The sequence below is a fragment of the Camelus dromedarius genome, chromosome 24 (assembly GCF_036321535.1).
Source record: "Camelus dromedarius isolate mCamDro1 chromosome 24, mCamDro1.pat, whole genome shotgun sequence".
Classification (NCBI taxonomy): domain Eukaryota; kingdom Metazoa; phylum Chordata; class Mammalia; order Artiodactyla; family Camelidae; genus Camelus; species Camelus dromedarius.
This window is the reverse complement of record NC_087459.1, coordinates 7,369,810-7,396,969: the sequence shown is the minus strand read 5'-3', so window position 1 is coordinate 7,396,969 and position 27,160 is coordinate 7,369,810. Positions and strand designations below refer to the sequence as shown.

At 60.5% G+C, this 27,160-nt stretch overlaps 4 protein-coding genes and 1 non-coding gene across 6 annotated transcripts; 4 read left to right on the top strand and 1 right to left on the bottom strand.

Moving 5' to 3' along the window:
• The first annotated feature begins 3,509 nt into the window (after nucleotides 1-3,509).
• On the top strand, nucleotides 3,510-14,555 carry FBXL16 (F-box and leucine rich repeat protein 16). Of its 2 annotated transcripts, none has more exons than XM_064478282.1 (6): nucleotides 3,510-3,640; nucleotides 9,858-10,513; nucleotides 11,262-11,770; nucleotides 12,010-12,094; nucleotides 12,407-12,470; nucleotides 12,687-14,555. In XM_064478282.1, exons 2-6 carry the CDS (start codon nucleotides 9,872-9,874, stop codon nucleotides 12,833-12,835), a joined length of 1,449 nt encoding a protein of 482 aa, XP_064334352.1. In that variant the 5' UTR covers nucleotides 3,510-3,640; nucleotides 9,858-9,871; the 3' UTR covers nucleotides 12,836-14,555. The 2 variants fall into 2 exon arrangements, with proteins under 2 accessions (XP_064334352.1, XP_031303277.2); XM_031447417.2 differs by lacking the exon at nucleotides 3,510-3,640 and adding an exon at nucleotides 4,494-5,189.
• Nucleotides 14,556-15,768: 1,213 nt separating this feature from the next.
• On the top strand, nucleotides 15,769-21,090 carry WDR24 (WD repeat domain 24). Its single transcript, XM_010991119.3, has 8 exons — nucleotides 15,769-16,900; nucleotides 18,024-18,201; nucleotides 18,352-19,024; nucleotides 19,556-19,674; nucleotides 19,753-19,874; nucleotides 19,969-20,073; nucleotides 20,155-20,495; nucleotides 20,670-21,090. The coding sequence occupies exons 1-8, from the start codon at nucleotides 16,420-16,422 to the stop codon at nucleotides 21,021-21,023; spliced, it is 2,373 nt and encodes a 790-aa protein (XP_010989421.1). The 5' UTR covers nucleotides 15,769-16,419; the 3' UTR covers nucleotides 21,024-21,090.
• JMJD8 (jumonji domain containing 8) lies at nucleotides 21,077-24,068 on the top strand. The gene is made up of 9 exons (XM_031447424.2): nucleotides 21,077-21,405; nucleotides 21,483-21,581; nucleotides 21,795-21,843; nucleotides 21,921-22,017; nucleotides 22,095-22,163; nucleotides 22,248-22,367; nucleotides 22,470-22,537; nucleotides 22,616-22,750; nucleotides 22,833-24,068. The coding sequence occupies exons 1-9, from the start codon at nucleotides 21,293-21,295 to the stop codon at nucleotides 22,911-22,913; spliced, it is 831 nt and encodes a 276-aa protein (XP_031303284.1). The 5' UTR covers nucleotides 21,077-21,292; the 3' UTR covers nucleotides 22,914-24,068.
• On the bottom strand, nucleotides 22,966-25,389 carry STUB1 (STIP1 homology and U-box containing protein 1). The gene is made up of 7 exons (XM_031447423.2): nucleotides 25,109-25,389; nucleotides 24,371-24,569; nucleotides 24,117-24,282; nucleotides 23,834-23,921; nucleotides 23,625-23,681; nucleotides 23,423-23,539; nucleotides 22,966-23,345 (listed from the first exon to the last, which is right to left on the bottom strand). The coding sequence occupies exons 1-7, from the start codon at nucleotides 25,265-25,267 to the stop codon at nucleotides 23,220-23,222; spliced, it is 912 nt and encodes a 303-aa protein (XP_031303283.1). The 5' UTR covers nucleotides 25,268-25,389; the 3' UTR covers nucleotides 22,966-23,219.
• Nucleotides 25,390-25,447: 58 nt separating this feature from the next.
• On the top strand, nucleotides 25,448-26,992 carry LOC105098460 (uncharacterized). Its single transcript, XR_010377633.1, has 5 exons — nucleotides 25,448-25,717; nucleotides 25,790-25,884; nucleotides 26,074-26,233; nucleotides 26,422-26,574; nucleotides 26,704-26,992. It is a non-coding gene; the product is annotated as an uncharacterized LOC105098460 (transcript).
• The last annotated feature ends 168 nt before the right edge of the window (nucleotides 26,993-27,160 follow it).

Genomic DNA, 27,160 nt, shown 5'->3' with positions numbered 1-27,160 from the left:
CCCCAGCAGAGCCTGTGGCCACTGAGACCTCTGCAGCTAGGATCTCCTGAATATGCTGCTTCAGCTGCCCAGGGCAGGGTGCTGCACCCCTGGGAGAAGCTGGGGGCAGGAGACGATGAGGGCAGTTCCCATAACTGAGAGCCAAGGGGTGCCAGAAAGCAGCTAGAATCTGGACCACCCAGTGACACAATCCAATGGTGTCCACCATGAAGACTGGCCTGGATTGCTCCTGACCAACCTGACCTAGGGAACTCCAGGGTGCTGGAGAGACCAGTCCTCCTAGAGACCCCATCAGGGAGTCATATCTGCCAACTCTGCAACCTTTGGTTCCCTTTCACCTGCACAACCCCCGCCCTCCACCCCCAGGTGGAATCTGACCTCGCCTACCCATGAGCCTGTACCTTGGGACACGTGGCAAATTTCCTCCCTTTGATGAGAAATCCACCCCCCTACATACACCTTGCATCTTCTCCAGGAGCCAAAAATGCAGCTGCAGATTGATTTGCAGCCGAACTAAAAATAACTGCCAGGCTCCAGCCAGGGCCCGGGAAAATATCCCATTGCTAGGAGACAGCCGTTACTGGGAGACCGCCATTGCTAGGCAACAGGGTTGCCATGGTGACAGCTGGGCCCTGAGTCATCCTCAGCTCTGGCCGCCCCGCCCCCCTGCCCCTGGTGAGCCAGGCCTGGGTCCTAGGAGGAGGGAAGGCAGGGAAACAGAAGCTGGAAACAGCAGAGAGGCCGACTGCCTGCTGCCCGCCACCCATTGCTGCCACAGTCGCCCCAGGCTGTGAGGTCCTCACTGTCGTAGGTGCCCATTCTGGCTGCAGAGTGGCCAGGACAGACAAACACACCTGCCCACCCTATATGTTTCCCTCCCCAGGCACTCTTGGCGCCCCTGTCTCTGTGTGGGGAGCAGAGGCAGTGAGGAGCAGTGTCCATCTGGCCCATGGCTCCAGAGCAGGAAGCTTCAGAGCCAGCCTGATCACTCTGGAGCATGGGGTTCTCACCACCTGTGCTGCACTAGGATCTTCAGAGCATCCTCTTGGACCCCCGACTCATTTTCCAGGAGGAGAACTACCTGTCTGAGGCCTCATCCAGGGAGGGAGGATTTGGGACCCATGCCTGTGGTTCCAGGGCACACGTTCCACTCCAGAGCCCCCCAAGGAAAGGCCTGAGGACCTCCTGCAAGGAGCCTCAAGGAGTTTCAGAGCCACTGCCCCAGACCTCAAGAGCCACCAGTGGGGAACTCTGTGGTAAGCAGCCGATTCCCTGATGTGACAGTGGCTCCCTCTCTCAGAGCCCTCCAAGGTCTCAGGATGGGACATGCCAACAGCCTTTGGTCCTCACCCCTTCATGACTCCAGAGCTGGAAACCCCCAGCCACCTGGACTGAAGAGACTCTTCGGTGTCTAGGCATCAAGATAAGGGGTGCTCCATGTGAGAGGTGCTCCAGGTGAGGGGTTCTCCAGATGAGGTGATGCTCCAGGTGAGGAACATGGTGCCCCCTTGGACCTGGAGGGAAGCCAGTGTAGCTGAAGCTCTAAGAGCAAGGGGCCAAGTACAGGGCAAGGCTTCAGGCCAGCAGTGACAGAGACTCGGGGCTTTGCAGGCTGCAGCAAAGAGCAGAGGGAGCCCTGGGAGCATGGGGACCAAACATGCCTGTAAAGTGACCCCTCTACAACTAGAACAGGTGGGGGCAGGGGGAAGAGGAGCCCCACAGTAGTGTTTCATGTCCCTCTAAGCAAGTGCTCAGATTCTCCCAAGGCAAGTGACCTCCTCACCCCCTCAAAGCACCAAGTGAAACCCTGCCCACCAGTCAGGACACCATCTACACCAGGGTCCATGCTGACCCGTGCCTGCACACATGGGGTGGAGGCTGAGCTGGAAGGCCAAACTGCCAGACCCACACACTGGAGGGAATGGGATGGGTTGGACAACAAACACTCTCCCAGTCACCTCGAAGTCTTCGGGCAACCCACCCTTCCTGCCCAGGCCAAGCCTCCTCCGGTCAGCGTCAGCGAGACTGTGACTCTGCAGTCAGCCACATGGGAGAGCTGCCTTCACCCCATCCAGTGTCCCACATACAGCAAGAGTGGCACAATGCCCCTCAAACCAGCCAGGGTCAGACCAGCCTGGTTCCCCCTCCCACTGCCCTCCCGTTACACCAGCCTCATTGGGCCCCACTTCCTGTCAAAATGTTGCAGACACCACTGGTTTCATTTCTATTAAGGCTCTCTCAAGGGGGCTGTCTCTCAGCTCTGAGGCCTTTCTCTGATGCGAAGACCCCACTTTGCTCTCCCCACACCTGTTCCCTCTGCCATCTCTGCTCCCAGGAGACCCCAGAATGGACAGCATTAGCTTCTGTCCTCTGTCCTGGGCCGGCTTGGAGGCCTGGTGTCCCCAGTGGCCCAGACAGAGCCCTCCACACCCTCCCACCACACCCCACCCCACCCTCTTTCCCAGTCTGTCCAGACTAAGCTGCCACCACTGAAACCTCCAGTCCATTCCAGAGGGTACTCGCCAGGCTCCTTAAGGCCTCAGGACCTTTGCACACCCCTCCCTGGACAACTTTCTCTGCCCTCTCACCCTTGGGGGGGTCTCAGCTCTGGTGTCATGTCCTCAGGAACTCCACTATCACCATCACCCTCCTGGGGTCACCATTCCGTGGCTCTCTTACTTTCATCACACTCATCACTTTCTGAAATGATCTCCTGGTCACTTGTTTCTGGCTTTGCAGGTGTGCAACTGTGTTCCCCACTGAGGGAGGTTCCTGCGCCTGGCACCTAGCAGGTGCGCAGATGAGGGCCCTGAAGGGAGCCTCACCTTCTGCTCCGCAGGAGGAGCCAGGAGGAAGAGGGTCGGACCGTTCGCTCACCCCTGGGCCAACCGCTGGCGCCCAAGGGCTCGAGTCCTTTTCGCCCCTCAGGATTTGGGGTTCCCCACCGCTTCACACAGGCAGAGCTTGCTCCGGGCCCGCTCTCCGGCCGCGCGCCCTGACTTACTCGGCCCTCCCCTCCCGGCCATGCGCCCAGGTTTGTTATTGTGCGAGCGCCCGTGGCGAGGGAGGGCAGGGGTGCAAGCCGCGCTGGCGCGTGCCCGTGGGCACCGCGGCGGGAGCGCGCTGTGCGCGCGGCAGGGCGGGGCGGGGCGGGGCTGGCGAGGCCGGGCTTGGCATCCTCGGCGCCCCCGCCCGGGCTCGCCAAACCGGATTGGCTCCTGGAGCCGGGAGCGCGCAAAGGCGCGGCGCGTAAGGCTGGGTGGGGGGCGCGCGCGGCGCCGCCGGCGGCCGCGGAGGAGCGCTGGGAGGAGGGCGGAGGAGGAGCGCGGGGAGGAGGACGAAGGGAGGGAGGAGGTGCTCTCCTGGCTCCCTGCAAAGCGGCCTTATTTATCTGGGCACAGCCTCAGCCTCCCCGGTGGGAGGCTTGGGGCGGCCGATCCTCTCCCACCGGGGAGTTCCTCTCGGAGCGCGGCCGAGGGGGCCGGCCAGGCCGGGGCTCGGGGCGCGGGGCGCGGCCGGGCCCTGCCGGCCAGGCCAGCACCTCGGCCGCCTCCCCGCTTCGCCGGTGCGCATGCCGGGCTCCCCATGACGGGAGGACGCCCGGTGGACAGCGTGGCATGAGCCAGGAGCCCGGGCCGAGGTAAGGTGTGTGTGCCGGGCCAGGCTACAGGGCAGGGAGGAGGCCAGGCCACAACACCGTGGATACTACAATGAGGAGGGGGTGGGGAGGGGGCTTGGGACAGCGCCGCCGCTGCCACCCCCAGAGGGCTTACGTAACCGCAGCCCCTTCCCTGGCTGCTGCAGCTGGGCCTCTGGCCCTGCCAGACCTTCCCACAGCCCTTCACCCCAGTGGCCCGCCTCGTCGAGACTCGATCCCCATGGCAACTGTACCTGGGCTGTAGGTTGGTGCCACCTGACTGTGGCCCTGTGGAAGCTGAATTGCAGACCCCCAGCTGGGCTGCTTAGGTGAGGTCCTGGACCCGACTGCACTCTGGGTTCCCCACCCCAGCACCATGAGCCCTGGGCCTATGAGACAGGTGTTAGGTATAATTACACTACCGGAGGAGCTTGTGGACGCTTGGCCTGGAGCTGATCTGCCCCTGGACACCTCCTGGACCCAACCCTGTGTGGAGCTGCCACAGTGGGAGAACAAGGGGAAGGGAGGGAGCTGGCCATGTGCCTGGTTCTGGAGGAGGGCTGGGAGCTGACCAAGGCTGGAGGGCCCCAGAAGGAGGACTGGGCACTCTGAGACTTGCTGGGGGGAGTCCTGTCTTTCTGGAAGTTTGAGTGGATGGGGAGAGTCCCCCACTTATGACCCCAGAAGGAGAGGAGGCCTGGCTGTTGGAGCCTCAGGGAAGCCATGGGCCAGTGGCCACTCCTCCAGCCCCTCCCAGCATCTGCACAGGAAGCTTTCCCTCCATGGAAGGAGCAGATGGCGGATGCTGCTTCACCTGCCACTTCCCAGGACCCACTGACCAGGCTCAGCTCAGGCCTCCCTGTGCCAAGCGGGGCATAGGGCCTCTTCTCCCAGCAGACTCCTTTGAGGACTACTAGAGAGCAGCCTTGGAGAAGGCCTGGGTTGGGTTGGGACCCTGAGAGGTTTGGGGTCCCACAGACCAGGGGAGAGGACTGATGGAGACCTACTGGCCCAGCAGGAGGTGGCCACAGGGCTGGACCAAGAGCTGTCTGGGGAGGAGGGAAATTCAAGCACCAGTCATAAACATGGGCAGTGCAAAGAGGGCTGTTTGGGCCCCAGGGGACCCCAGGACTCATCTGGCCCAGTGCCTGCCACCTCCACTGCCTAGTGCCCCCACCTCTACTACCCCTTGGGCCAGGCCTACAAGCACCTTTAATGCTATGGAGGTTCACTGGACAGATCCCATCCTCCAGCTTACATCCACTTCCAGGCCACTTGAGCGAGTCCTATCTCCCACTGGTCAGAAGGAAACAAGTGGCCTCTGAGGTCAGGGGACCTAGGACACTCAGGACAGCTGGGTCTGGCCTCAGGAAGGACTGCATGGCTGAGAGCCAGGGAGACATCTCACCCAGAGGTCGGGGAAGGGGTTCCTTGGCTAGCACAGCTTAGCTGTTGGCCGCCCCTGTCTTGTCACACGTAGGAGCTTGCTGCTGTGTCTCGGAGGTCTGGCGTGGGGGGAAAGTGGAGGTGGTGGCAAAGGAAGCTCTGTGGGGTAAGTGGGTGGCCCAGAACCTTCCCTACCAATGGCCCAGGATGAACCCTAGGCAGACCAGCTGCAGAGAGTGGGCTCAGGCCACATTCCTTCGTTTGGGAGGGTTTGGGGCAGCCGCCCAAAGCAGCAGGGACTGGATGGGGGCTCAGGTCCTTCAGAGCAGAGGGGCCAAGATGAGGCCTGGAGCCCAGGATCCACTCCCCAAGGTGCCCACAGTCCCATATGGCTGAGCTGCCCTGACTTTGGCCACAGGACTCAGTCTGCTGGAGCACCAGCTCAGGTCTCCCTCAAGGCCCACATGCTCCATTCCCAGAGCCCCTGGTGCATGGGTGGGGCAGCCTGCACCTCAGAAGCATCTCCAAGCTGGGGGCGGGAGGGTTGCGCTGCTGCGAGGACATGTGCAAAGTGGCAGGGATGTGAATGTGCCTGAGTCACGGGGCTTGTCATGGAGTGTGTCAGCCCGCAGTGTGTCCCCAATCCCAAGATACCTCAGGTGTCACCCCAGACCCTGGGGCTGCCACTGCAGATGGACCTGATGTAAGTTTTTCTGGCTCCCCACTTGTGGTCTGGAGGCATACGAAGGGCTCAGACAGCAATGGGGAGGTGGACGTGGTGCTGGGAGAGCAGGACAGGACCAGGCTTCCCTCCTTTCTGGTGCTTCCTGTCCCTTTCCCCTTAGGTCTGGCCAGATTATGCGGGACAGGCAGCCAGCTTCCTAACCCTGCAGCACTCAATGGGGTACTCAGCCAAAAAGGAGACCTGAGCCATCCTCTTCCCAAGGGTCTGAATAATGGCAAGGCCCACCTCAAGCCCCAGGGTCTTGTGAGACTTCCCAGAGACTCTGACACCAGCCCAGCCCCAACCCCAGTGGCCCCCCTCCCATGTGGACACTGGCCTCTGTCACAACCAAGACTGACGAGTTGAACTACAGCTCTTGCATTGACTGCCCTCCATCCTGCTTCCTGGGCCTCTGGCAGCTGCACCCCTTTCTGCATGACCCTGATAAATGAACTGCCATTCTTCATTCATTCAGCAAACTGCCAGAGGCCACTCAGCCATTGTGCTGTCTGTCCTCAAGGAGTCACCAGCCAAGGGGAGAAGTAGGCAGGTAGATAGTGATGACAGAGACTCTGGAGATGTGGGGGTCCCACAGGGAGAGGCAGGGGCAGTACTCACACTGAAGATGCAAGAGAACAAGCTTGCAGGGTTAAGGAGTAGGGAGGTCTACTGAGCAAGCAGGGGAACCAGCTTGTGCCCAGGCAGAGACGGGGAGGGAAGGAGGAATGCGGTACCGGGGTCTGGCTGGACTTTAGGGTCAGGGATGGAAAGGAACTGGAAGTGAGGCTGTAAGGTGGATTTGCTGGGTCTCAGGGCCCAGTGACTTGACCTGCAGAAGAGGCAGCTCCTTAGGAAGTCCCACATGGTGATCTGCAGACTGTCAGCCAGGAAGTCACCAAGTTCTGAAGTCCTCCCAGGAGTCCCCAGGACCCCATCATGCTCCCTAGGTCCACTCTGGCCCCCATGCTTGACATGAGTCAGCTGGGGAAACAGAGACCATGGTCAGCTCTCCCAAGTGGCACCCTGATCCAGCTCTGGCTCAGGCTGGTATGGACAAAACAACTAAAGTAGTGACCAGCATCTCCTGTCTTCCCCTGGAATGAACCCAGGAACCTCTAATCCCCGCAGCCCATCCCAGGAGGGGACCTCCCTCAGAATTCCACTCTGCACAGACACAACACATCAGGGGCTGAGGCTAAGAAGAGTGCAAACTTGGCCATCTTTGTTTTTAAAGCCCCTTTTCCTGGTTTTAGCTCCTGGTGCTTGTCCCAAAGTGGGGAGATAGTCCCCAGTGGACTGACAGCTGCCCCTGCCCCATCCTGGCAAGAAAATCCAAGCAGGTCTTCCTAACCCCACAGGGTACAGTGGGGGCAGTCACAGGTACCAAGAAGATAGGGGGCTCTGCAACCTGTCTGGCTGGGTGGGTGGGGCCAGGCCAGGAGAGGAGCCCTCATCTCAGCCCCCCAGGGACCTCTTGCCTAACTGGCAGGAAGAGCCATCTGTGACATGAGCTCAGGACTGAGGCTAGGTCAATGAGCCTGGAGTATAGGGAGCAGCTGGAGCACAGCAAGACTATGGACAAGATTGTAGAGCAGCAAGGCTGCCTCTGGGGAGGCAGCTCCAATCTAGGGTGGGGGGAGGGGTTGAGGAAGGAGAATTTACCTACAGGCAGGCCAGTGCCTTCTGGCCTGGGATGGGGGTGTGGGACAAGGGGCCTCAGACACTCCCCACAGGCTGCTGAGGGCCATCTTTGGCTTGGCCCTTCCCTCCCTTGAGCTCTCTTCCATGGGCCACCTCGACCCAGAGGCCTGGAGGGTGGGGATGAGACTGTGGGTGTTTGCAAATGTGAGTTCCCGCGGGGGATGCGGAGGGAGCCCCGCAGATGCCCGGGGCATACACGTGATCCCGTCAACTCAGGCACTCCACGTGCACACCCATGGCTCAGAGCATTTTCAACCTAAATCGGTACTGCTCTTGAGTTATTTCTCCCCTGGTGCCGCCTCCGCCGCCTCCTCGGAATCTTAGCCGAGCGGGCGTCCCCTCCCCGCTCCCTCCAGCCTCCAGGGCCCCTCCCTGCTGAGCTGGGTTTGCCAGGCCATCCCGAGGTCCTGCCGCTGTCCGTGGTGGAGCGGGCGGGCCGGGCCTGGCCTGGCCTCCGAGCCCCCGGAAGGCGGCTGGAGGGACGCTGTCCATGGTGCTGCCGGCAGGCGTCAGGCCGGCCGCGCCCGGTCTGTGGCAAGCCGGCGTGCCCTGCTTCGGAGACACAGAAGGTATTCAAGCTGGGGCTGCCTCTCTGTAACCAGCACAGTTCACAGGAGGGAGTTGCCAGGATAGCCTCACCCTTGGCCCCAGGAGTGGAGGAGGACAGTCGTAGGCTTCATCCTGTCCCAACATGAGGCACTGCTGTCCCATCATGGTCCCCTCCTACGTACTGGCATTAAGGGATCTGGAGCAGCCCTCATGTCAGGCTGTCCCTGCCACTGTGGGCAAACTGTAACTCTTGGGCGCCTCAGGCTCCTAATCTGAAAACGGTGGTAACAGTAGTGCCCCCACCAGGGCTGCTGTGAGATTGAAAGATACAATTAACCCAGTGGGCATTCAGCAAACGTTGTTATGGATGTCCCGTATCGGCCAGTGTGAGCAAGAGTGGTCATGAGCTGCAGTAGGGGCAACCAGGGTGTGGGAGCCTCCTCTGGGGAAGGAGGACCCAGGGTGGACTGCAGCCGGGAGGTTCATGGCTACCAGGGCAGGAAGGCCTTTGGACCCAAAGGTTGTGGGTTGGCAGCCACAAGGGCCACGTATTTCAGGAAGACCCTTGGTCCCAGTCCAGGATGCACCCCCTCCCCAGACGTGAAATCCTGGCAAGTATTGTCCTGTCCAGGGCTTGGAAGCCAGTGGAGGGCATGGCGCTGGGAAGAGCCAGGCGGGACCACGGGCTTCCCCCATTCCTGGTGACTCCCGTCCTCTTCCCCTCTCGCCAGCAGGCTCACTACAAGCCATGCACTACACTTTGTCCTTTTCCCACACTGTCCCATGAGGCGATATCATCACCTCCTAGGCTTTGAAGTGAGGAAAATGAGGCATGGAGAAGGGAAGTGGCTCACCAAGGCTATACAGCCAGGGTGGGGTGAGCCACTGGGTACATTACTTTCTTGCTGAATGTCTGAGGTAGGGGCAGGCAGGAGATCTAGAATGAAGAATAGATGATGGCATTGTGAGGGTCCCACTGCCCCTTGTCTCCAGGGTCATCTGTGCCCAGTGAACTCTGCCAACCATTCACAGCCTCAGAGGCCTGAGGAAGGGAGCTGGGTGATGGTCTTAGCCCCACCCTGTGGGAAGCTCCCTACACATAGCCTTCCACAGCCAGCTCTGTGTCTGAGTCTTGGCTCCACCACTTACTATGACCTCAGACAAGCAGTTCGGCTGCCTCAGCCATGAATTCCTCACCTATACAATGGGTACAGTCATCATAGCATCATCCTCAATGGGTTGAGTGAACGATTGAAGAAATAATGTTTCCAGGGATAACTGTGCTGGATCATGGTAAACACCCCAGGAAGACACTTGCCCTTTCTTTGGGTAGATTCTGAACCACAGAACTTCCTGTAGCCACTGAGATTCTCCGAGGTTGGTGTGTGAGTTTCAGAGGGGGTACTGGAACTACTCCAGAGAGTACCCTGGCACCCCATAGAGGAGGGACCAGAGAATGTCCCAAACCCTCAGTTCTTCAGCCCCTGCCCAGTAGAGGCAGGCCTCGCAGGCACTGACAGTAGGCATCAGGGTAGCAAAGGCAAAGGGAGCAGTCACAGGTGAGTGTCTGTCTCCCTCAGCCTCTGTTCTCTTATCTGTAAAATGGGAGCTGTAGTACCTATGTGGCAAAATGTTCTGTGAGTGGGTGGAAGTTGAGCTAAGAGCATATAGAAGGTGCTCAGGGAGCGTCGTGGTCATGACCAGCCCTGCCCTCCTGTAGCTGGGGGGTGGGACTTGCACTCAGACCCCTTCTTTTGGGTGGTTCTGGGAATGATGTGGGAAGGGTTGCCCAGGGATGGAAAGGAGCCCAGCTCTACGCCGGCAGCAAACTCACTCCCCCTTCCTGGATCCTGTCTGCAGACCGAGTGAGGAAGATGTCGAGCCCGGGCATCAACGGCGATCCCAAGCCTCCATGCTTGCCTCGCAATGGTTTGGTGAAGCTGCCAGGCCAGCCCAACGGCCTGGGCACAGCCAGCATCACCAAGGGCACACCAGCTGCCAAGAACCGACCCTGTCACCCACCCCCACTCTCCCTCCCACCACCCAGCCTGGCTGCCCCGCCGCCCCGGGCTGCCCTGGCCGGGGGCCTTTGCCCCCCGGCGGGGCTCCCCCTTGGTGGACCAGCCTCAGCTCCGGTGCCTGGGCCCCCAGCAGAACGGCCACCACTGGCCACCGACGAGAAAATCCTCAATGGCCTCTTCTGGTACTTCTCTGCCTGCGAGAAGTGCGTGCTGGCTCAGGTGTGCAAGGCCTGGAGGCGTGTGCTCTATCAGCCCAAGTTCTGGGCGGGCCTCACACCTGTGCTGCACGCCAAGGAGCTCTACACAGTGCTGCCTGGAGGTGAGAAGGAATTTGTGAGCCTGCAGGGCTTTGCAGCACGCGGCTTTGAGGGTTTCTGCCTGGTTGGAGTCTCCGACCTGGACATCTGTGAGTTCATCGACAACTATGCCCTCTCCAAGAAGGGTGTCAAGGCCATGAGCCTCAAGCGTTCCACCATCACTGACGCTGGCCTGGAGGTGCGCCCTGACACTGGCCTGGAAGGGGCAGGGATCAGGGGCAGGGGCAGGCAGCAACCACTAAGCATGTGTTGGGGGGAAGTGGGAGGCAGTACCGAGAGGAAGCTTGGGCACCAAGCAGCAAAGCAGCCAAGGGCGGGGCTGGTGCCCTGAGGAGGAGCATGGCTCTGGGGTGGGGAACTGTCTACATAATTTGGGGGGACCCAGTCCAAACTGAAAAGTCAGGTTCCATGTTCCAAGATGACTAACAATTTCAAGCCAGTGACAGCAAAGTAGCCGATTAAATGTGAGGCCCTTCTGAGCTCGGGGCCCTGCATGCCTCTGAAGCCCACTTTGGTTTGGGAGGATGCTGGAGGAGGTAGGAGGAGTAGGGGCAGAGGTTGGAGGAGCAGCTGTGCAGGACCTAGACTCTAATAATCAAACCATTAACACCAACGGCTCTGAGCACCTACTCCAGCCAGGCCCTGGGCTCCCAGATCTCCTGTGGCCTGCCTCCTTTTTTGAATGTTGTTCAGGTGTAATGAACACACTGTAAGTGCACTTGTCAGCATACAGCTTGATGCATGTTTACACCATCTACGTGCTCAAGAACACAGCTTCCTGCCCCTCAGTGGGCTCCTTCTGCCCTGACTCCTACCATCCTCACCACGCCTTGCAGGGAGGGGCTCACCTGGGGAATCGGTGGTAGGCTTGTACCAAGGCGAGGGCGAGGTTGAGGCCTCCTGACCCCATGCCTGCCCGCCTGCAGGTGATGCTGGAGCAGATGCAAGGCGTGGTGCGCCTTGAGCTGTCGGGCTGCAACGACTTCACCGAGGCTGGGCTGTGGTCCAGCCTGAGTGCTCGCATCACCTCGCTGAGCGTGAGCGACTGCATCAATGTGGCCGATGACGCCATTGCAGCCATCTCACAGCTGCTGCCCAACCTGGCCGAGCTGAGCTTGCAGGCCTACCACGTGACGGACACAGCGCTGGCCTACTTCACGGCGCGCCAAGGCCACAGCACACACACGCTGCGCCTCCTCTCCTGCTGGGAGATCACCAACCACGGTGTGGTCAATGTGGTGCACAGCCTGCCCAATCTCACTGCTCTCAGCCTCTCTGGCTGCTCCAAGGTCACCGATGATGGCGTGGAGCTTGTAGCCGAGAACCTGCGCAAGCTACGCAGCCTCGACCTCTCGTGGTGCCCACGCATCACCGACATGGCTCTCGAGTACGTGGCCTGCGATCTGCACCGCCTGGAGGAGCTCGTGCTGGACAGGTATGTGTATCCCCCCATCCCGGGGCTGTGGAGGGCAGGGCTGGGTAAGGCTTACTGGACCTTCTAACTAGGGAGCCTCCAGTAGTCTGGCTGGGATGGGGCTATGGAAAGGGCAGGGCCATGGTGGGGGGCAGGGAGTTCACGCCAGGGGCACTCCGGAAAAAGAAGGAAGGGGTCGAAACTGAGGGGCCGGGCGAGGTGATTTGAAGGTGGGCAGCCCCCCTCTGTTGCGACCACAGGTGTGTACGCATCACGGACACTGGCCTCAGCTATTTGTCCACAATGTCCTCCCTCCGCAGTCTCTACCTGCGATGGTGCTGCCAGGTACCAGCCCTCCACGCCTCTGGAGATTGGGGAGTAGGCAGGGGAGGTGGGGGGCACGGGGAAATCCCCCACCCAGACAAGCAGCTGACCTGCACCCGGCCCACTCAGATCTTGTAGGGAAGTCTGGGATCCCCCCACACCCAGCGGCCGACATAAGCGGAGAGAAAGGAGTCCCCAGGGCCCTCACCGACTCTGTGGGGAGCTGAGAAACCCCCGTTTTGAACCCATCCCCCGCCCCCTATGGCCTGACCCCAGGAATGAGGCTCCCTCAGGGAGCCAACGTAAATAAACTCGCCTCGCCCTCCCGCGCAGGTGCAGGACTTTGGGCTGAAGCACCTCCTGGCCATGAGGAGTTTGCGTCTCTTGTCTCTGGCAGGTGAGACCCCCTGGTGCCCTCCTGGACGGTGACCACCTACCCACACCTAGTCCTACTAAGCCAGCCCTGCCGGGTCCCCTGTGCAGATCCATACCTGGGGTTGACTCGCTGTGGCCCAGGTCTCAGTCAGAGGACCCCCCCCCTCCCCCCGCCTCGGCCTCTCGGAGCCCCGGGCCCCGCCCACTCAGCCGCCGACCCTCCTCCCGCCCGCCGCAGGCTGCCCGCTGCTGACCACCACAGGGCTGTCGGGCCTGGTGCAGCTGCAGGAGCTGGAGGAGCTGGAGCTGACCAACTGCCCTGGGGCCACCCCTGAGCTCTTCAAGTACTTCTCGCAGCACCTGCCCCGCTGCCTCGTCATCGAGTAGCGCAGGGCCTCCCCGCCCCCGTCGCAGGAGCCCGCCGCGCTCTGGGCGGGGACGCCGGGGCGCCGCTGAGCCGCGGCTCCTCGGCCCCTTGTTCTCCTCCCGGCCCCGCCCCGGGCAGGGAGGGCGGCGGACTGACCAGCCCCGCGCACGCACGCACATTCGGGGACTTTGTGCATGCCCCTCGTGCCCGCACTGCACGCCCGCCCTCCACCACGCCACAGCCGCCTCCATCCTTCGCCAGCCCGCCCGCCCGCCGGCGGTGGGGGGCTGGGGCTTGGTCCTGGGAGCGCTTTGAGCTCGCCAGGCGGCCACCCTTACCGCCTTCCTCGCCACACCCTGTTCTGTCTCCCCGCCGTCCCCCCACCCCGGGCAGGGCCCAGGGGGATTGAGGGGAACTGGGTCTCCCAGGACTTAGGGGCCCGGAAGAGCCCTAGGGCTTCCCGCATCTTCCACTGCACCGCGCCTGGAGCCCTCCGAGGGGTGCGAGGGGAAACAGGCCGCCGCCAAAGCCATGGCCCACCCAGGAGCCCAAGTCCCACCCACCCTCCCCCCTCCTCATGCCAGCCTGACCCCATCGACCTCTCCTCTTCCTTGCCGCCGTGTGAAACAGTCCCTACTCGCCCCACCCCGACTCCAAGGCCTAAGGTCCTTGGGCCCTCGCCAGGCTAGGGCAGAATTGGATTAGGAGAGGGGCCGCTAGGCTGACAATGACCTTGGCATAATCAACATTAGCCCAGTTGGCTCCAGTCTGCCTCAACCCAGCGGTGGTGGTACAGCTGCCTTGTGAGACCTTAAGCTGGAGTGAACCTCATGGCCTGCAGGCCTTGGGGCCTTGGGAGCAGTCCTGGGTGGACCCCACCCCACAGCCCCTGTAGCCAGCTGGGTTCAGGACCCTCAGCGCCACACTTCACCCTGGGCAGGTCTCCATTAGGTGGAAGCTGAAAAGGGGGGCCCCAGCTGAGGCTTACGGCCAGTGCCAGCCAGCAACTCTGATCTTCCAGTGGCCAGCGCACCCTTAACACCCAGAGGAGGGAGGGCTCCTTTCTAGCTGCACCCCTCAACCCATCTTCCCAAATCTCTGTCTGCCCACATGGGCTCACCATGTTCTGTCCAATCCCAAGACGCTGGGATGTCCTGGGGGTGCTGGCACATCTTGGCAATTGCTGAGGAGGGGGCTGGGACCCCTTTCCATCCCAACCTTGAGCCCCAGGATGTACAGCACCCACATCCAATTTTGGGACACCCCCCCAATCTGGTTGGAAGAGAGTAACCAGTTTCCAGAGAGCCAGAAAGTGAGAGAGAGAGACAGAGAGAGAGAGAGAGAGAGAGAGAGAGAGAGAGAGAGAGAGAGAGATGCTGTTGAAGAGAAACAGTTCAACAGCCCAAAGATTTCCCTGCCCCTGGAGCACTGGCCAGAGGCTCCAGGGTTGAGGTGGTCAGGAGCCAGTTTCTTCAGCTTCTTCTCCCCACAGCTCCCTAGTGGGGAGGGGCAGCTGTCCATTTGTCCAAAGTATTAATGCAACTGAAGCTGTGATATTTCCAATGACTGTAGGAGGAAAAAAGGGGAGAGAGGAAAACAAAACCAACCAACCCCTAAAATCATTTTCTTATTGTACATAACGACCTCATTCTCCTGTATATGCGGAAGATATAACCTTATATTTGGTAAGTGTTTCTTGTGCTATTTTATCACGTGACCTGTTTATAAAAATATATATTAAAAAAGTTGTAAAAACACAGGTCTGAATTGTTTTTAGGTCATCAGACCATGGTGGGGGAGGGTGTATCTGTCTTGAGTGGCATACATCTGAATTTTTGTGCACCTCTCATCAGACTTATTGGTTCTTTCAACAAACATGTAGAGGCTGGTAACACTGTGCCAGACTGGAAACCCAGCAGTGACCAACACAGAAGGTCCCTAACCTCTCACTGCTTAAGTAGGGAGAGACACTAAAATCATTACACATAAGATTCCGTCCAAAATATCTAGGATCTAACCTATCCTTTCAGAAGGGCAAAAATGAGCCCTGTTTCCTGCACAGGGTAACTGAGGTTAAGAGAGGGTCAAGGGTGTCCTTAAAGATCACACGGCAAGGACAGACCAGGGATCATACCCAAGAGAGAAAGGGAGGCTCAGAGATGGTCACTGAGCGGGTTGTGAACAGGTCATGTCAGACGTTGGAGCTCTTGGAGACACAGAAAGATGTGATCCTTGCCTGGTAGAGTTCACACACATATGTGACAGACGATAATCAGTATACAAAGGAAAAGGTTGTGACAAGTGCTGTGGAGGTGGAGGTGACAGTGACCGGAGAGGCAGTGTTAGATGCAGTGGTCCGGGAATGCTTCTGAGAATGTGACACTTAAGCTGAACCCTGAAGGATAAGAAGACGCGTTATGGAGAGAGAGCGACAACGTGTGATGGCGGTGAGGCAGGAAAGAACTCGGCGGGCTGGAAGCTGCGGGGCCTAGAGGTGCGCGGGGAGAGGAAGACGCCGGGAGTTTGCGATTTATTCACAGTCCGGTGGAAACTTAAGAGGGACCTTAGGCCAAAGAGTGGTATCTGGCTGCTGTGCGGGGTTCAGATCAGGGGGAACGAGTGACCCAGGGAAAGCTGTCAGGAAGCTGCTCACGGGGTCTGGCGGAGAATGAGGAAGGAGGCGGAGACGACGGAGGGATTCGGGACTCGTTTAAGGAAGCCTAGACTTGCCGACGGACCTTGGGGGAGAGATGAACACTGGTATTAATATACTGCGACAAAAAGAACAACCCCCGATACGCAACCGGGGAGCCTCTGTACCCAAGTCCTGAACCACACACCTCGGCCTCTACCAGCGCAGCTCCCTAATCCGGAACTTTGGTGATGTGGGCGTCCGCTTCCAGCCAGGGACTGGCAAGTAAAGGACCACGTCCGGCGTGGGGGCGGGAAAGAGACGGGCTGCTTCCGGCGCGGCGGTTCCGGCTCGGCTGGGTAATTTTAGGAAATGGTTTGGGTGTTCTCGGAAGGAGCGATTTATACGGTTCTTCTGGCTCTGTTCCCGCAGCCTCCGCGCCGCCAGCCTCTTCTGCTTCCGGTCCCGCCAGACACCCCCAGGCTCCTTAAACAGCTTGATCCTTGAAGTTCCTCTGTGTCCCCCGCCCCTCTACAGCCTGTGTCTTCTGGGCCCCGTTAGCCCTTCTACCCCCCTCCCCAGAGGCCAATTGTGCGGACGGTGGAACAACCTGACTTAACTGACTGACTGAAGGTCCAGTGACCGTTCTGATCTGGCTGTTTTGGGGGGGAGTGCGGTTCGAGAGGTGGCCTGGCCTGGGACTGACCAGGTAGGGTCTTCCCCAGAAGTCAGACATGGCACTGACTAGCCTCAGGGCAGTACCTTCTGACTGCCTGGCCAGAGTGGTGGAACTTGCCTATGAGACTGACTAACGGTGGACTGCCTTGGAATGGCTCACCAAGGCTGACCAGTCCAGGCCTAAGCAGTTTTGGAGGAACCACCAGGGGTGAAGGGTCCGAACTGACAGGACCCTGCCTCCAGCCTGACCAGGCCTGCCCACTTCACTGACCTGTCCCCACCACCTGTGAAGCCATGGAGAAGATGTCTCGCGTGACTACAGCCCTGGGTGGCAGCGCACTGACGGGCCGCACCATGCACTGCCACCTGGATGCACCAGCCAATGCCATCAGTGTGTGCCGTGATGCAGCCCAGGTAGTGGTGGCCGGTCGCAGCATCTTCAAGATCTATGCCATCGAGGAGGAGCAGTTTGTGGAGAAGCTGAACCTGCGTGTGGGCCGCAAGCCCTCACTCAACCTGAGCTGTGCAGATGTTGTCTGGCACCAGATGGATGAGAACCTGCTGGCCACAGCTGCCACCAATGGTGTGGTGGTCACCTGGAACTTGGGCCGGCCGTCCCGCAACAAGCAGGACCAGCTGTTTACTGAGCACAAGCGCACAGTGAACAAAGTCTGCTTCCATCCCACCGAGGCCCATGTGCTTCTCAGTGGCTCCCAGGATGGCTTCATGAAGTGCTTTGATCTTCGCAGGAAGGACTCTGTCAGCACTTTCTCTGGTGAGGCCCTTGGAGGTGGGTTGGGCAGGTGTGCATCTCTGCAGGCAGCTAGCCTGTCTAGGCATGTTGAGAAGTGCTCTGTGCATTAAAAGCCTTCAGATGTGCTCCCAGACGGCCTCCTGGAGGAGGGGGTCAGCCTAGCTGGAAGAGTGGATGGAGGTCAGCAGGGGAGGGGTAGGCCTGATGGAAGTGTGAGGGGTACCTGGAGTGTGGTCGTAGCTCTGATGCACTTGTGGGGTCAGCAGGAGTTGAGGCTGGGTGTAGGATCAGGGAGAGGGTAAAGCCTGAGCAGATCCACAACTAACCTGGGCAGCTGAGCAAAGGGTTTGTTTAACTGCCTCTTCCCTTGTCTCAGAGCTCCAGGCCACCTTACTGCATGATGTCTTCTACTTCCAGGGTCCTCAGCCCAGGGAAGCAGTAGCGGTGTGGCACACAGCCTGGTGCTGCTCCTACAGTTATTTTCCCAGGAGGCCCAGCCCCCTGACAGCCCAACTTGAGCCAGCTTTCCCTCTTCCACCTTGATGAGATCAAGTGAAGCATAGGGCAGAGCCCTCAGAGAACTGGGGGCCCTCTTAAGACAGACCTTGAGCTACCTGTGCTGAGACAAAGCTGGAGTGGTCCACAAGGGTGGACATGACCCTCAAGGCCTCCAGTCCTCTGGAGCTGACCTGGCAGCTCCAGCTAAAGGTGAAGGGACTGGGCAGAGGTGGGGGCAGCCCATTCATGCCTCCTTGGGCCTGAGGCCTGTGACGTATTGTGGACAGATGGCCCAGTGAGGCTCCTGTTCACTCAATGCTCTGATACCCAGTCCTGAAGCTGGCCACAGCTTTGCACAAGGACTGATGTCAAGACACAGAATCCAGGAAAAATCAAGGTCCAGGAGTTTGTGTCAAAAAAACACCCAATGCCTGTCCTGCTTGCCAGCCCAGGCTATTCTTGTCTGCTCTGTGAGCCCTCTCTGTACCCCCGTCTGCCCTGGGCAGGCCTCCTGACCTGGGTCACAGGCAGACGTGACATCAGTCCACATCCATTCTGAGGGCTCCGCTCTTGATTGCTGTCCCTCCTGGAGCTCCCTGGAGGCTGGCCCCCTGACCTTCTCGCTCCACTGATGTCCTGCCCACAGGCCAGTCTGAGAGTGTGCGTGACGTCCAGTTCAGCATCCGGGACTACTTCACCTTCGCCTCCACCTTTGAGAACGGCAACGTGCAGCTCTGGGACATTCGGCGGCCGGACCGCTGTGAGAGAATGTTCACAGCCCACAATGGGCCTGTCTTCTGCTGCGACTGGCACCCAGAGGACAGGTGTGGGGTGGGGTGGGGGCTGGGGCGACGGGGCAAGGCAGGTGGGGCTTATGGAAGGGCTATCTCACTGCCTCAAGGCATGTGAGACAGAGAGTGGGGAGCCCTCCCATCCCAAAAGAGGACACTGAGAGCTTCCTGGGCTTTCTGCAGGGGCTGGCTGGCCACAGGTGGGCGTGACAAGATGGTCAAGGTCTGGGACATGACTACACACCGAGCTAAGGAGGTGCATTGTGTGCAAACCATTGCATCTGTGGCCAGAGTCAAGTGGCGACCTGAGTGCCGCCACCACCTAGCCACGTGCTCCATGATGGTGGACCACAACATCTACGTGTGGGATGTGCGCCGACCCTTTGTGCCAGCCGCCATGTTTGAGGAACACCGCGACGTCACAACAGGCATCGCCTGGCGCCACCCACATGACCCCTCCTTCCTGCTCTCCGGCTCCAAGGACAGCACCCTGTGCCAGCACCTGTTCCGTGATGCCAGTCAGCCCGTTGAGCGCGCCAACCCTGAGGGTCTCTGCTACGGTCTCTTTGGGGATCTGGCCTTTGCAGCCAAGGAGAGCCTAGTGGCAACTGAATCGGGGCGCAAACCCTACACCGGGGATCGGCGCCACCCAATCTTTTTCAAGCGCAAGCTGGATCCAGCTGAGCCCTTTGCAGGCCTTGCCTCCAGTGCCCTCAGTGTCTTTGAAATGGAGCCTGGCACTGGTAGCATGAGCTGGTTTGTGGACACGGCTGAACGTTATGCCCTGGCTGGCCGGCCACTGGCTGAACTCTGTGACCACAATGCAAAAGTGGCTCGAGAGCTTGGCCGCAACCAGGTAGGTGAGGCTGGGCTGAGGGGGCCATGACCTTGGGGCAGCATCAGGAGGCTTCTCTGACTTTGCTAAGCCCAGACCCTGTCTTGAGTTTGGTGCTTGGCTCTGGTCAAGGCTACCACTGGCTTTTGCCCCAGTAACTGAGGGTGTCCAGAGCCCCAAGAGTGGGCCAGACGCCAGTGCCATTCTTGGGGTGCCGGTCTGGGGTATTGTGGGGCTGGAGCCCCCTTTTCTGGCTTATCTTGCTTTTGGATTTCCCAAGGCATCTGGCCCTGCAGAAGTCCACAGTGCTTCTCTCATCACCTCCGTGGGATCCCAGGCTCGTTTCCACATTTCCTTCTGTGCCTCTGCTGGATGGAGGCTAGGATTTTTGTCTTTCCCAAGAGAGCCTCAGCTCCCCTATCTGGGGTGGGCCAGGACATTGGGTCCCTGGGGCAGCTGAAAGCTGAGGGTTTGTGGTTCCGTGGGGGGGGGGGTACCTGCACAGGCTGCCAGGGACCTAGGACCCTGTGAGTGACCAGTGCCCACCTCTAGGTGGCGCAGACGTGGACCATGCTACGAATCATCTACTGTAGCCCTGGCCTAGTGCCTGCCACCAACCTCAACCACAGTGTGGGCAAGGGCAGCTCCTGCGGCCTGCCACTCATGAACAGGTAGACACCTGGGGGTGGCACTCCCTAGTGGGTAGGATTGCTGGAGCCCACACACCTATTGACCCTCCCTCCCCCCAGTTTCAACTTGAAGGATATGGCCCCAGGGCTGGGCAGTGAGACGCGGCTGGACCGCAGCAAGGGTGACACACGGAGTGACACAGTGCTGCTGGACTCCTCTGCCACGCTCATCACCAATGAAGGTAGGCTAGAGGGCAGGCACAGAGCGTTCATGGGAGTGGGACTGGGGCATGCCAGAGCAAGCCAGTCCTTGAATGCCCTCACTCCCTTGGGCAGATAACGAGGAGACCGAGGGCAGCGATGTGCCTGCGGATTATCTGCTGGGCGATGTGGAGGGTGAGGAGGATGAGCTGTACCTCCTGGACCCAGAGCATGCACACTGTAAGTGGGGCTTGGGGAGGGGGAGGGGAGGGGAGGCGGGGCCAGAGACTCAGACCCTGCCTACCCCGCCCTGCACCACAGCCGAGGAGCCAGAGTACGTGCTGCCCCAGGAGGCCTTCCCGCTGCGCCACGAGATTGTGGACACCCCGCCCGGGCCTGAGCACCTGCAGGACAAGGCTGACTCGCCCCACGTGAGCGGCAGTGAGGCAGACGCAGCCTCCCTGGTGCCTATGGACTCCTCATTCTCACTCATCTCTGTCTCACACGCACTGTACGACAGCCGCCTACCGCCTGACTTCTTCAGCGCCCTGGTGTGTGACATGCTGCGCTTCTATGCCGAGCAGGGTGACGTGCAGATGGCCGTATCCGTGCTCATCGTGCTGGGTGAACGTGTGCGCAAGGACATCGACGAGCAGACCCAGGTGGGTGACAGGGTCTAGGGGGCTTTCCTGGAGCAGCTGCTACCCCCAGGACTGCCCCTGTACGGTCCCCCTGCACCCATACCCGTGTCTGTGCCCAGCACAGTCTGGTGAGGCCCCTCAGTGCGCTTGCGACCCTGGCTTCCTACCTCCCTCCTCCCCTCCCCACACCACCAGGAGCACTGGTACACGTCCTACATCGACCTGCTGCAGCGCTTCTGCCTCTGGAACGTGTCCAACCAGGTGGTCAAGCTCAGCACCAGCCGCGCCATCAGCTGCCTCAACCAGGCCTCCACCACCCTGCACGTCAACTGCAGTCACTGCAAGCGGCCCATGAGCAGCCGGGGCTGGGTCTGCGACAGGTGCCACCGCTGCGCCAGCATGTGCGCCGTCTGCCACCACGTGGTCAAGGGTCTCTTCGTGTGGTGCCAGGGCTGCAGTCATGGCGGCCACCTGCAGCACATCATGAAGTGGCTGGAGGGCAGCTCCCACTGCCCTGCCGGCTGTGGCCACCTGTGCGAGTACTCCTGACCAGCCTGCCGGACCCGGAGGGGGGGTGGGGCTTATGAACCAAATAAAGGAAGCAGGAGCCGCAGTCTGGGGCTACCTGTCATCTGGTCGCGTCGCTTAAGGTCGGATCCCCGCGGGAGGTTGTGTCGCCAAGTGAGCTGTCAGTAGCCAGTAGCTGCTTCTGGTGTGGCCTTTGTCCCGCCTTTCGGAAGTACCCCCTCCTTCCGGGGCGGGCCAAAGGAGGCCGCTTCCGGGAGCCGCGCCGTTGCCACGACGACGAAGTTCCCGGCATGCCTCGCGGCGGCGGGCTCATGGCACCTGGGTTGCGACCACTTCTGCTGCTCGCGTTCTGGATGCTGGCGTCTTCCGCCCGGAGTCCCGGGGAGGCGAACCACGGAGGATGGTGAGCAGCGCTGGGCGGCCGGATAGGGCGGGGCGCGCGGCGGGACGGCCCGGGGCATTGACCGGTTGTGTCCGCAGGCCGCGGTATGGGCCGGGGGCACCGGTGGCTGTGGCGGAGGAGGAACGCTGCACGGTGGAGCGCCGAGCGGACCTCAGCTACGCCGAGTTCATGCAGCAGTATGTGCATCCTCCTGTGTGGCCACACCTCCCACGCCCGAAAACCATCCTTGGGGTTCCGTCACCCTACACCTCTGAGGCCGTGCACTGGTCTGCTGGCCCGTTCCCCCGGAACTCCCTAGGCTGCCTCCCCCAGAGCTCATGCGAGCGCGCGTGGGCGGGACGGTGGTAGGCGCGGACTAGCCCTGGCGGTGACCCTGCCGTTCTTTCTAGCTACGCCTTCTCCAGACCTGTCATTCTGCAGGGGCTCACAGACAACTCGGTGAGTGCTCACGCCTCTCCCGACCACCTTTCGCCCTTGCTAGACCTGACCCCTAAGTCCTCTCCCTACTCCTGCAGAGGTTCCGGGTCCTGTGCTCCCGTGAGAGGCTGCTGGCCTCTTTTGGGGACAGCGTGGTCCGGTTGAGTACTGCCAACACCTACTCCTACCGGAAAGGTGAGCTGCCCCACCCCGGAACCCAGCATTGTGCTACCAGCACAAACCAGTCCTGACCATTCCTTTTCACACTGCAGTGGATCTGCCCTTTCAGGAGTATGTGGAGCAGATGCTGCACCCTCAGGACCCCCTCTCCATGGGCAATGGTGAGCCAGATTAGGGTAGCATGGGATGATTTAGGAGTGCCTAGGTGCCGAGATCCCTGCATTCTCCCGTATTCTCTCTGACAGACACCCTGTACTTTTTCGGGGACAACAACTTCACTGAATGGGCATCACTCTTTCGGCACTATTCTCCACCTCCATTTGGTCTGCTAGGTACCACTCCTGCTTATAGCTTTGGAATTGCAGGTGAGTGTGCCTTTCAGGACCAGGAGACTTGGGGACTGGGCAGCCGGAGAGAAGGGGGAGAGGATTAAGCTTGGTAACCGATTGTTCATAAATAACCCACAGGAGCCGGCTCTGGGGTGCCCTTCCACTGGCATGGTCCCGGGTTCTCGGAGGTGATCTACGGTCGCAAGGTCAGCACAGGGTGGTGGCTGAGACTTTGGATTCACTGACCACAACACACAGAATAACCTTGCTGCTCCCATTCTCAGCGCTGGTTCCTGTACCCCCCTGAGAAGACACCAGAGTTCCACCCCAACAAGACCACGCTGGCCTGGCTCCGGGACACATACCCGGCCTTGGCACCATCTGCACGGCCCCTGGAATGCACCATCCAGGCTGGTGAGGTCAGTGGCTGGAAGGCTGGAGCCAGGGTGGGCGCAACCGAGGGCCCCCAGCCAATCCCTGTGCCCTCCCATCCTCCACCAGGTGCTGTACTTCCCTGACCGGTGGTGGCATGCCACACTCAACCTCGACACCAGTGTCTTCATCTCTACCTTCCTCAGTTAGCCAAAGGAAGGGGGTAGCTGGCGAACCTGTTGCACACCAGCACACGCCCCTATAGTGCTCACAGATTTTATTACAGGGACAGTGCTGGCAGCAGCAGCCTCAGCCCCTCACCCACTATTTCTGGTCTATAAGAGGGATGAGCGGAAGCTTATGGCCCAGTAGAACTGATGGGGGTGGGATGGGGACACCAGGGCAGAGATCCAGGGATATAAACTATGTACAGAGGCTAAAGGCTACTGCCCCAAGGCCCTACTGTGCCAGGGTACCAGGCAAGGCAGGGTGAGTGACCCATGCACTTGCCCTGCCTCAGTAGTCCTCCACCCAGCCATTCTCGGAGATGAATGCATCGATGACCTCTTTCATGGCCAGGTTGGGGATGAGCTGTTCCTGGGTCAGGGGACTCCGAGTCACAGGGTCAAAATGGCCCACACGCTGCAGCGACAACAGGATCAGGATTAGAATATGTTCAGTGGGTGTGGGCTGTGCTCCCAACTCCTATGGGCTCTCACCTGCAGATGCTCCTCGATGTCTTTGCGGTCATAGGTGATGCCACTGGGTGTGATGCAGGGCTCCCGCATCAGCTCAAAGCTGATCTTGCCACACAGGTAGTCGGGGATGTCTCGCTTCTGCAGCACACAGGGTCAGGTCAGGGACCAGGAAAGGATGCTGCTCTGGCTCCTACCCACAGACCCCAGAGGAAAGCCAGCTCACCTTTCTCTTCTCGTCCACCTGGGAGAAGAGCTCATCCATGTCTGCCAAGTACTTGTCCTGCAAAGAGCCAAGCAGCTTCACATGGGTCTAACACCCCAACTCCCTTCCCCAGGCACTGGCACACACAGACCCAACCGGAGCCAGGGGCACCTCACACCACATGCGTGCAAACACACACAGGACCCACGCTTGGGCCAGGGCACCCTCACATGCTTGGCCTCAATGCAGGCCTGCTGGGCTCGGATGTGGCTATCATCCTCATCACCCTCATGGTTCCGCTGACACTCTTCCAGCTCCCTGGGGGGTCAACCAAAAGCTGATCAGGAGTGGGTCTGGCCAGGAGAGGTCAGACTCCACTCCAACCTTGAGCTTATTCAGGCCTTGTTCCCCTCCATCCGCTGCTTACCAGTTAGCCTTCAATAAACACTTGTGACTCACAGTTAACCTTAGAGTGGTGATTTGTGAGGGGAGCCTGTCATCACCACAGCCCACCTCTCACGCTCGGCCACAATGAGTCTTGTGAGGTAGGAGTGCAGCTCGTTCTCCTGGTGGATGCGCCGCTCCTCAATACTGTTCCAGCGCTTCTTCTTGGCAATTCGCAGAGCACTGGGAATGTCATCCCCAAAGTTCAGCCGCTGTTCCTTGGCCAGGTTGTAGGCTGGGGGAATAGAGGATTCAGGTAATCCTCCAGCCAGTACACCCATCTGGTCCCAGATGCCCTGGAACTGGCCAGCCTGTTGGCCCACCTCGTTGCAGGTTGGCGATAGCCTCATCATAGCTCTCCATCTCCAACTGGCATTGCCCCAGGAAAAAGTGTGCCTTCACAGATTGCCCATCCAGCTCTAGCGCGCGCCGGCAGTCAGCTAGGGCTTGCTCATGCTGCTGCATCTTCAGGTAGCACAGTGCTCGGTTGGTGTAATACACTGCCACCAAGGGATTCCGGGTCTGGGGACCAAGGTCGGACCAGCCAGCATAAGGGAGTGAGCTCACCCTGCTCCCTCTGTCCCAGCTTGAGGCCCATGGCTGGAATCAAGACACTAGAGGTTTCTTGGCTTCCAATTCCCTGGGTTCTGTGGATGGGTGGAGGGTGGAGCCTACTTGACCCACCCTCTCCATTCTAAGGAGTCTTGTGAAGGTAGCTTTCCCATACTTGCGGAGATCCTGTTTTGGACTCGGACTTCTAAAGGGGAAAGGGTCCCTCATCCCACCTGGCCTCAAGCACCCTGAAACTCCCATCCGCCACAGTTCTCTGGCAACCAGCACTGGCTTGGGAGCCGCAGCCTTGACCCCTCTGGAACAAGATCATCACCCTCAAAGCCCATCACCGTCATCCTCAGAGCCCAAGCGCCCCACCCCCACCCTGCCCAAAGGTCTGGGGAGGGCGGCCGGGCAGGGGTTCTAGGGAGGACGCTGGGCTGAAGCCGCGGTCTGGCCCCACCCCTGGCCCAGACGCCAAACCTCTCCCGCGGCGCGGGCGCACTCACGATGGCGCGGCCGTAGCAGGCCGCCGCCTCCGGATACTTGCGGCCCACGAAAAGCCGGTTGCCCTGCTCCTTGAGCTCCTGCGCGCTCGGGCTCTTCTCGGGGCTGCCGCCGCCGGCGCCCAGCCGTGCGCCGCCCTCCTTTTCTTCCTTGCCCTTCATGGCGCCGCGCGGCACGGCCTGGGCTCCGCTCCCAGGCTCCGAGCCCGGCCCGCCCTGCGCCCGCAGCCCGAGCCCGCGATCCGCTCGGGCCCGGTCCAGCACTCAGCCACCGGAACTTCCGGTCGCGCGGGAGGGCGGGGACAGAGGGGCGGGCGGGGCCGCGCGTGCACCCGAAGCACGTCGGAGGCGGGGCAGGCAGGGAGTATGCACTCAAGACAACACGACGCGCGGCATCTAAATCTGAGAAGCCCGGAGTTGGTTCTGACTGAATCCCGCCCCGGCGCTCCAACTCCGCACCCCCGAGGCCCCGCCCCGGCGCGTAGACATGGCGGCGTCCTGTGGGCTTTGGGACTGAGGACCCGAGCCGCTGGGCCGCTGTCCTGAAGCGCCACCCGGAGGTGCTGAGGGCGCGCGCGGGCCCTCGGGGACGGCTGGAAGCCCTGGACAGATGATAGGGCTGTGGAAGGATCGAGCGGGCGGGCGACTTTCTTTGTCCGGACTCCCCGTCACCGCCCTTCCCCAGGTATCGAGAGGAGTTGCCTGCGGCCATCAAGGGCCGAGTAGAGAAGCATGTGACACGAGATGACCTGGAGCAGTTGCTGGCGTGGAAACTGGCAGTGAGGCGCTTCCCACGTGGGGGGTGGAGTCTCCTCCCGGGGCGGGGCACAGCCACGTGGGCGTGACTTCCTTCTGGGCGGGCCCTCCTCCTTGAGGCGGACCCTCACGGCGTGGGCGTGGCTTCCTCCTGGGAGCCGGGACCCCGACGAGGTCTACCAACCCTGAACCCTGACACGACCTGGCCACAGAGGGGCCTTTTCCGGCCGCGCCTGCAGCAACTCGTGACCGTCAACTCCCCGGAGCTGGTGGTGCAGCGTTCGGCCGCCGCTTTCCGCCTCCTGCCAGACATGCACGCAGCGGTCATGGAATTGTGCGCTCTCCAGGGTGTGGGCCCCGCTACTGCCTTGGGTTAGTCGGGAGACCTGGGCACGCCGGCGGGGTTGCGGGCGGGACCTGGCCTATTAGCGTCCTTATCTGTGAAGTTGCCTAACGGCTACGCACGTGACACCACACCGAGATCATTGGTAAGGGTGGCCCCAGGCTGAGTCTGTCCTTGGACTGATGGGGCCTGAATGCTGGCCCTTCACTGCCCGCAGCGATCCTGGCTGCTGGAGCTCCCGAGGTGGCCGCTTTCATGTCTGAGGAGGCAGTGGCCGCAGTGCCTGGTTTGCCAGCCCTGCAGTACACTCTCAAGCACTATCTGCTGTACTTGTGCAGGGTGCAAGAGCGTGCCACAGCCCTGAGCCGAGGTGAGGAGACTGACGATGGTGGCCAGGGAGGGCATCCAGGACCCTGGTCAGGGTAGAGTGGGCACAGCTATCCAGCAGGGTAGGGTGGCCAGGGGCCCTGAGACCCAGACTCCCTCTGCTCCTCCCTAGGCAGGGCCTCAGGGCTGTGGACCCCTCACCACATGGAGACAGCACTGTGGACATGGGCTATGGGGCAGAAGCTGTGCCCTGATCTACTGCCTGATCTCAGTCCCAGCCTAGCCACCCCCGACGACACCAGGCCAGCCAAGAAGCGCAGGACCCAGGTGGACTAACTTGGCTGTGGCCCAGAACCTGGTCACCTGCCATATGACCTTAGGCTGCAAGTGTCTCTGGACAGCAGGCTGGCAGAGCAGGAGGCTGGCTGCTGCAGAAGCTCAATAAATGCTTATTGTACTCACATGTGATCCTGAGGCCCACAACTCTCCCCAGGGGCTCCCACCTCCGACACAGAGGTACCTCCTGCCAGATGCAGAGGATCAAGGGGTGGGGGGAGCCCATGCTGCCCACATGGAGGGAAGGGCCCTCACAATTTGTTTAGCCAGTGGGGAGAGCCCAGATCAGCCCC

Coding starts and splice junctions, on each gene's coding strand:
- FBXL16 (XM_064478282.1), top strand. CDS start 9,872: ATGTCGAGCCCGGGCATCAACGGCGATCCCAAGCCTCCATGCTTGCCT. Junction 12,095..12,406: donor ACCTGCGATGGTGCTGCCAG/GTACCAGCCCTC, acceptor CCTCCCGCGCAG/GTGCAGGACTTTGGGCTGAA. Junction 12,471..12,686: donor GCGTCTCTTGTCTCTGGCAG/GTGAGACCCCCT, acceptor CGCCCGCCGCAG/GCTGCCCGCTGCTGACCACC.
- STUB1 (XM_031447423.2), bottom strand. CDS start 25,267: ATGAAGGGCAAGGAAGAAAAGGAGGGCGGCGCACGGCTGGGCGCCGGC. Junction 24,570..25,108: donor CCTGCTACGGCCGCGCCATC/GTGAGTGCGCCC, acceptor CTTGGTCCCCAG/ACCCGGAATCCCTTGGTGGC. Junction 24,283..24,370: donor TATCGCCAACCTGCAACGAG/GTGGGCCAACAG, acceptor CTATTCCCCCAG/CCTACAACCTGGCCAAGGAA.
- JMJD8 (XM_031447424.2), top strand. CDS start 21,293: ATGCCTCGCGGCGGCGGGCTCATGGCACCTGGGTTGCGACCACTTCTG. Junction 22,164..22,247: donor CCCCCTCTCCATGGGCAATG/GTGAGCCAGATT, acceptor TCTCTCTGACAG/ACACCCTGTACTTTTTCGGG. Junction 22,751..22,832: donor GCACCATCCAGGCTGGTGAG/GTCAGTGGCTGG, acceptor ATCCTCCACCAG/GTGCTGTACTTCCCTGACCG.
- WDR24 (XM_010991119.3), top strand. CDS start 16,420: ATGGAGAAGATGTCTCGCGTGACTACAGCCCTGGGTGGCAGCGCACTG. Junction 16,901..18,023: donor CTCTGTCAGCACTTTCTCTG/GTGAGGCCCTTG, acceptor TCCTGCCCACAG/GCCAGTCTGAGAGTGTGCGT. Junction 20,074..20,154: donor GGACCCAGAGCATGCACACT/GTAAGTGGGGCT, acceptor CCTGCACCACAG/CCGAGGAGCCAGAGTACGTG.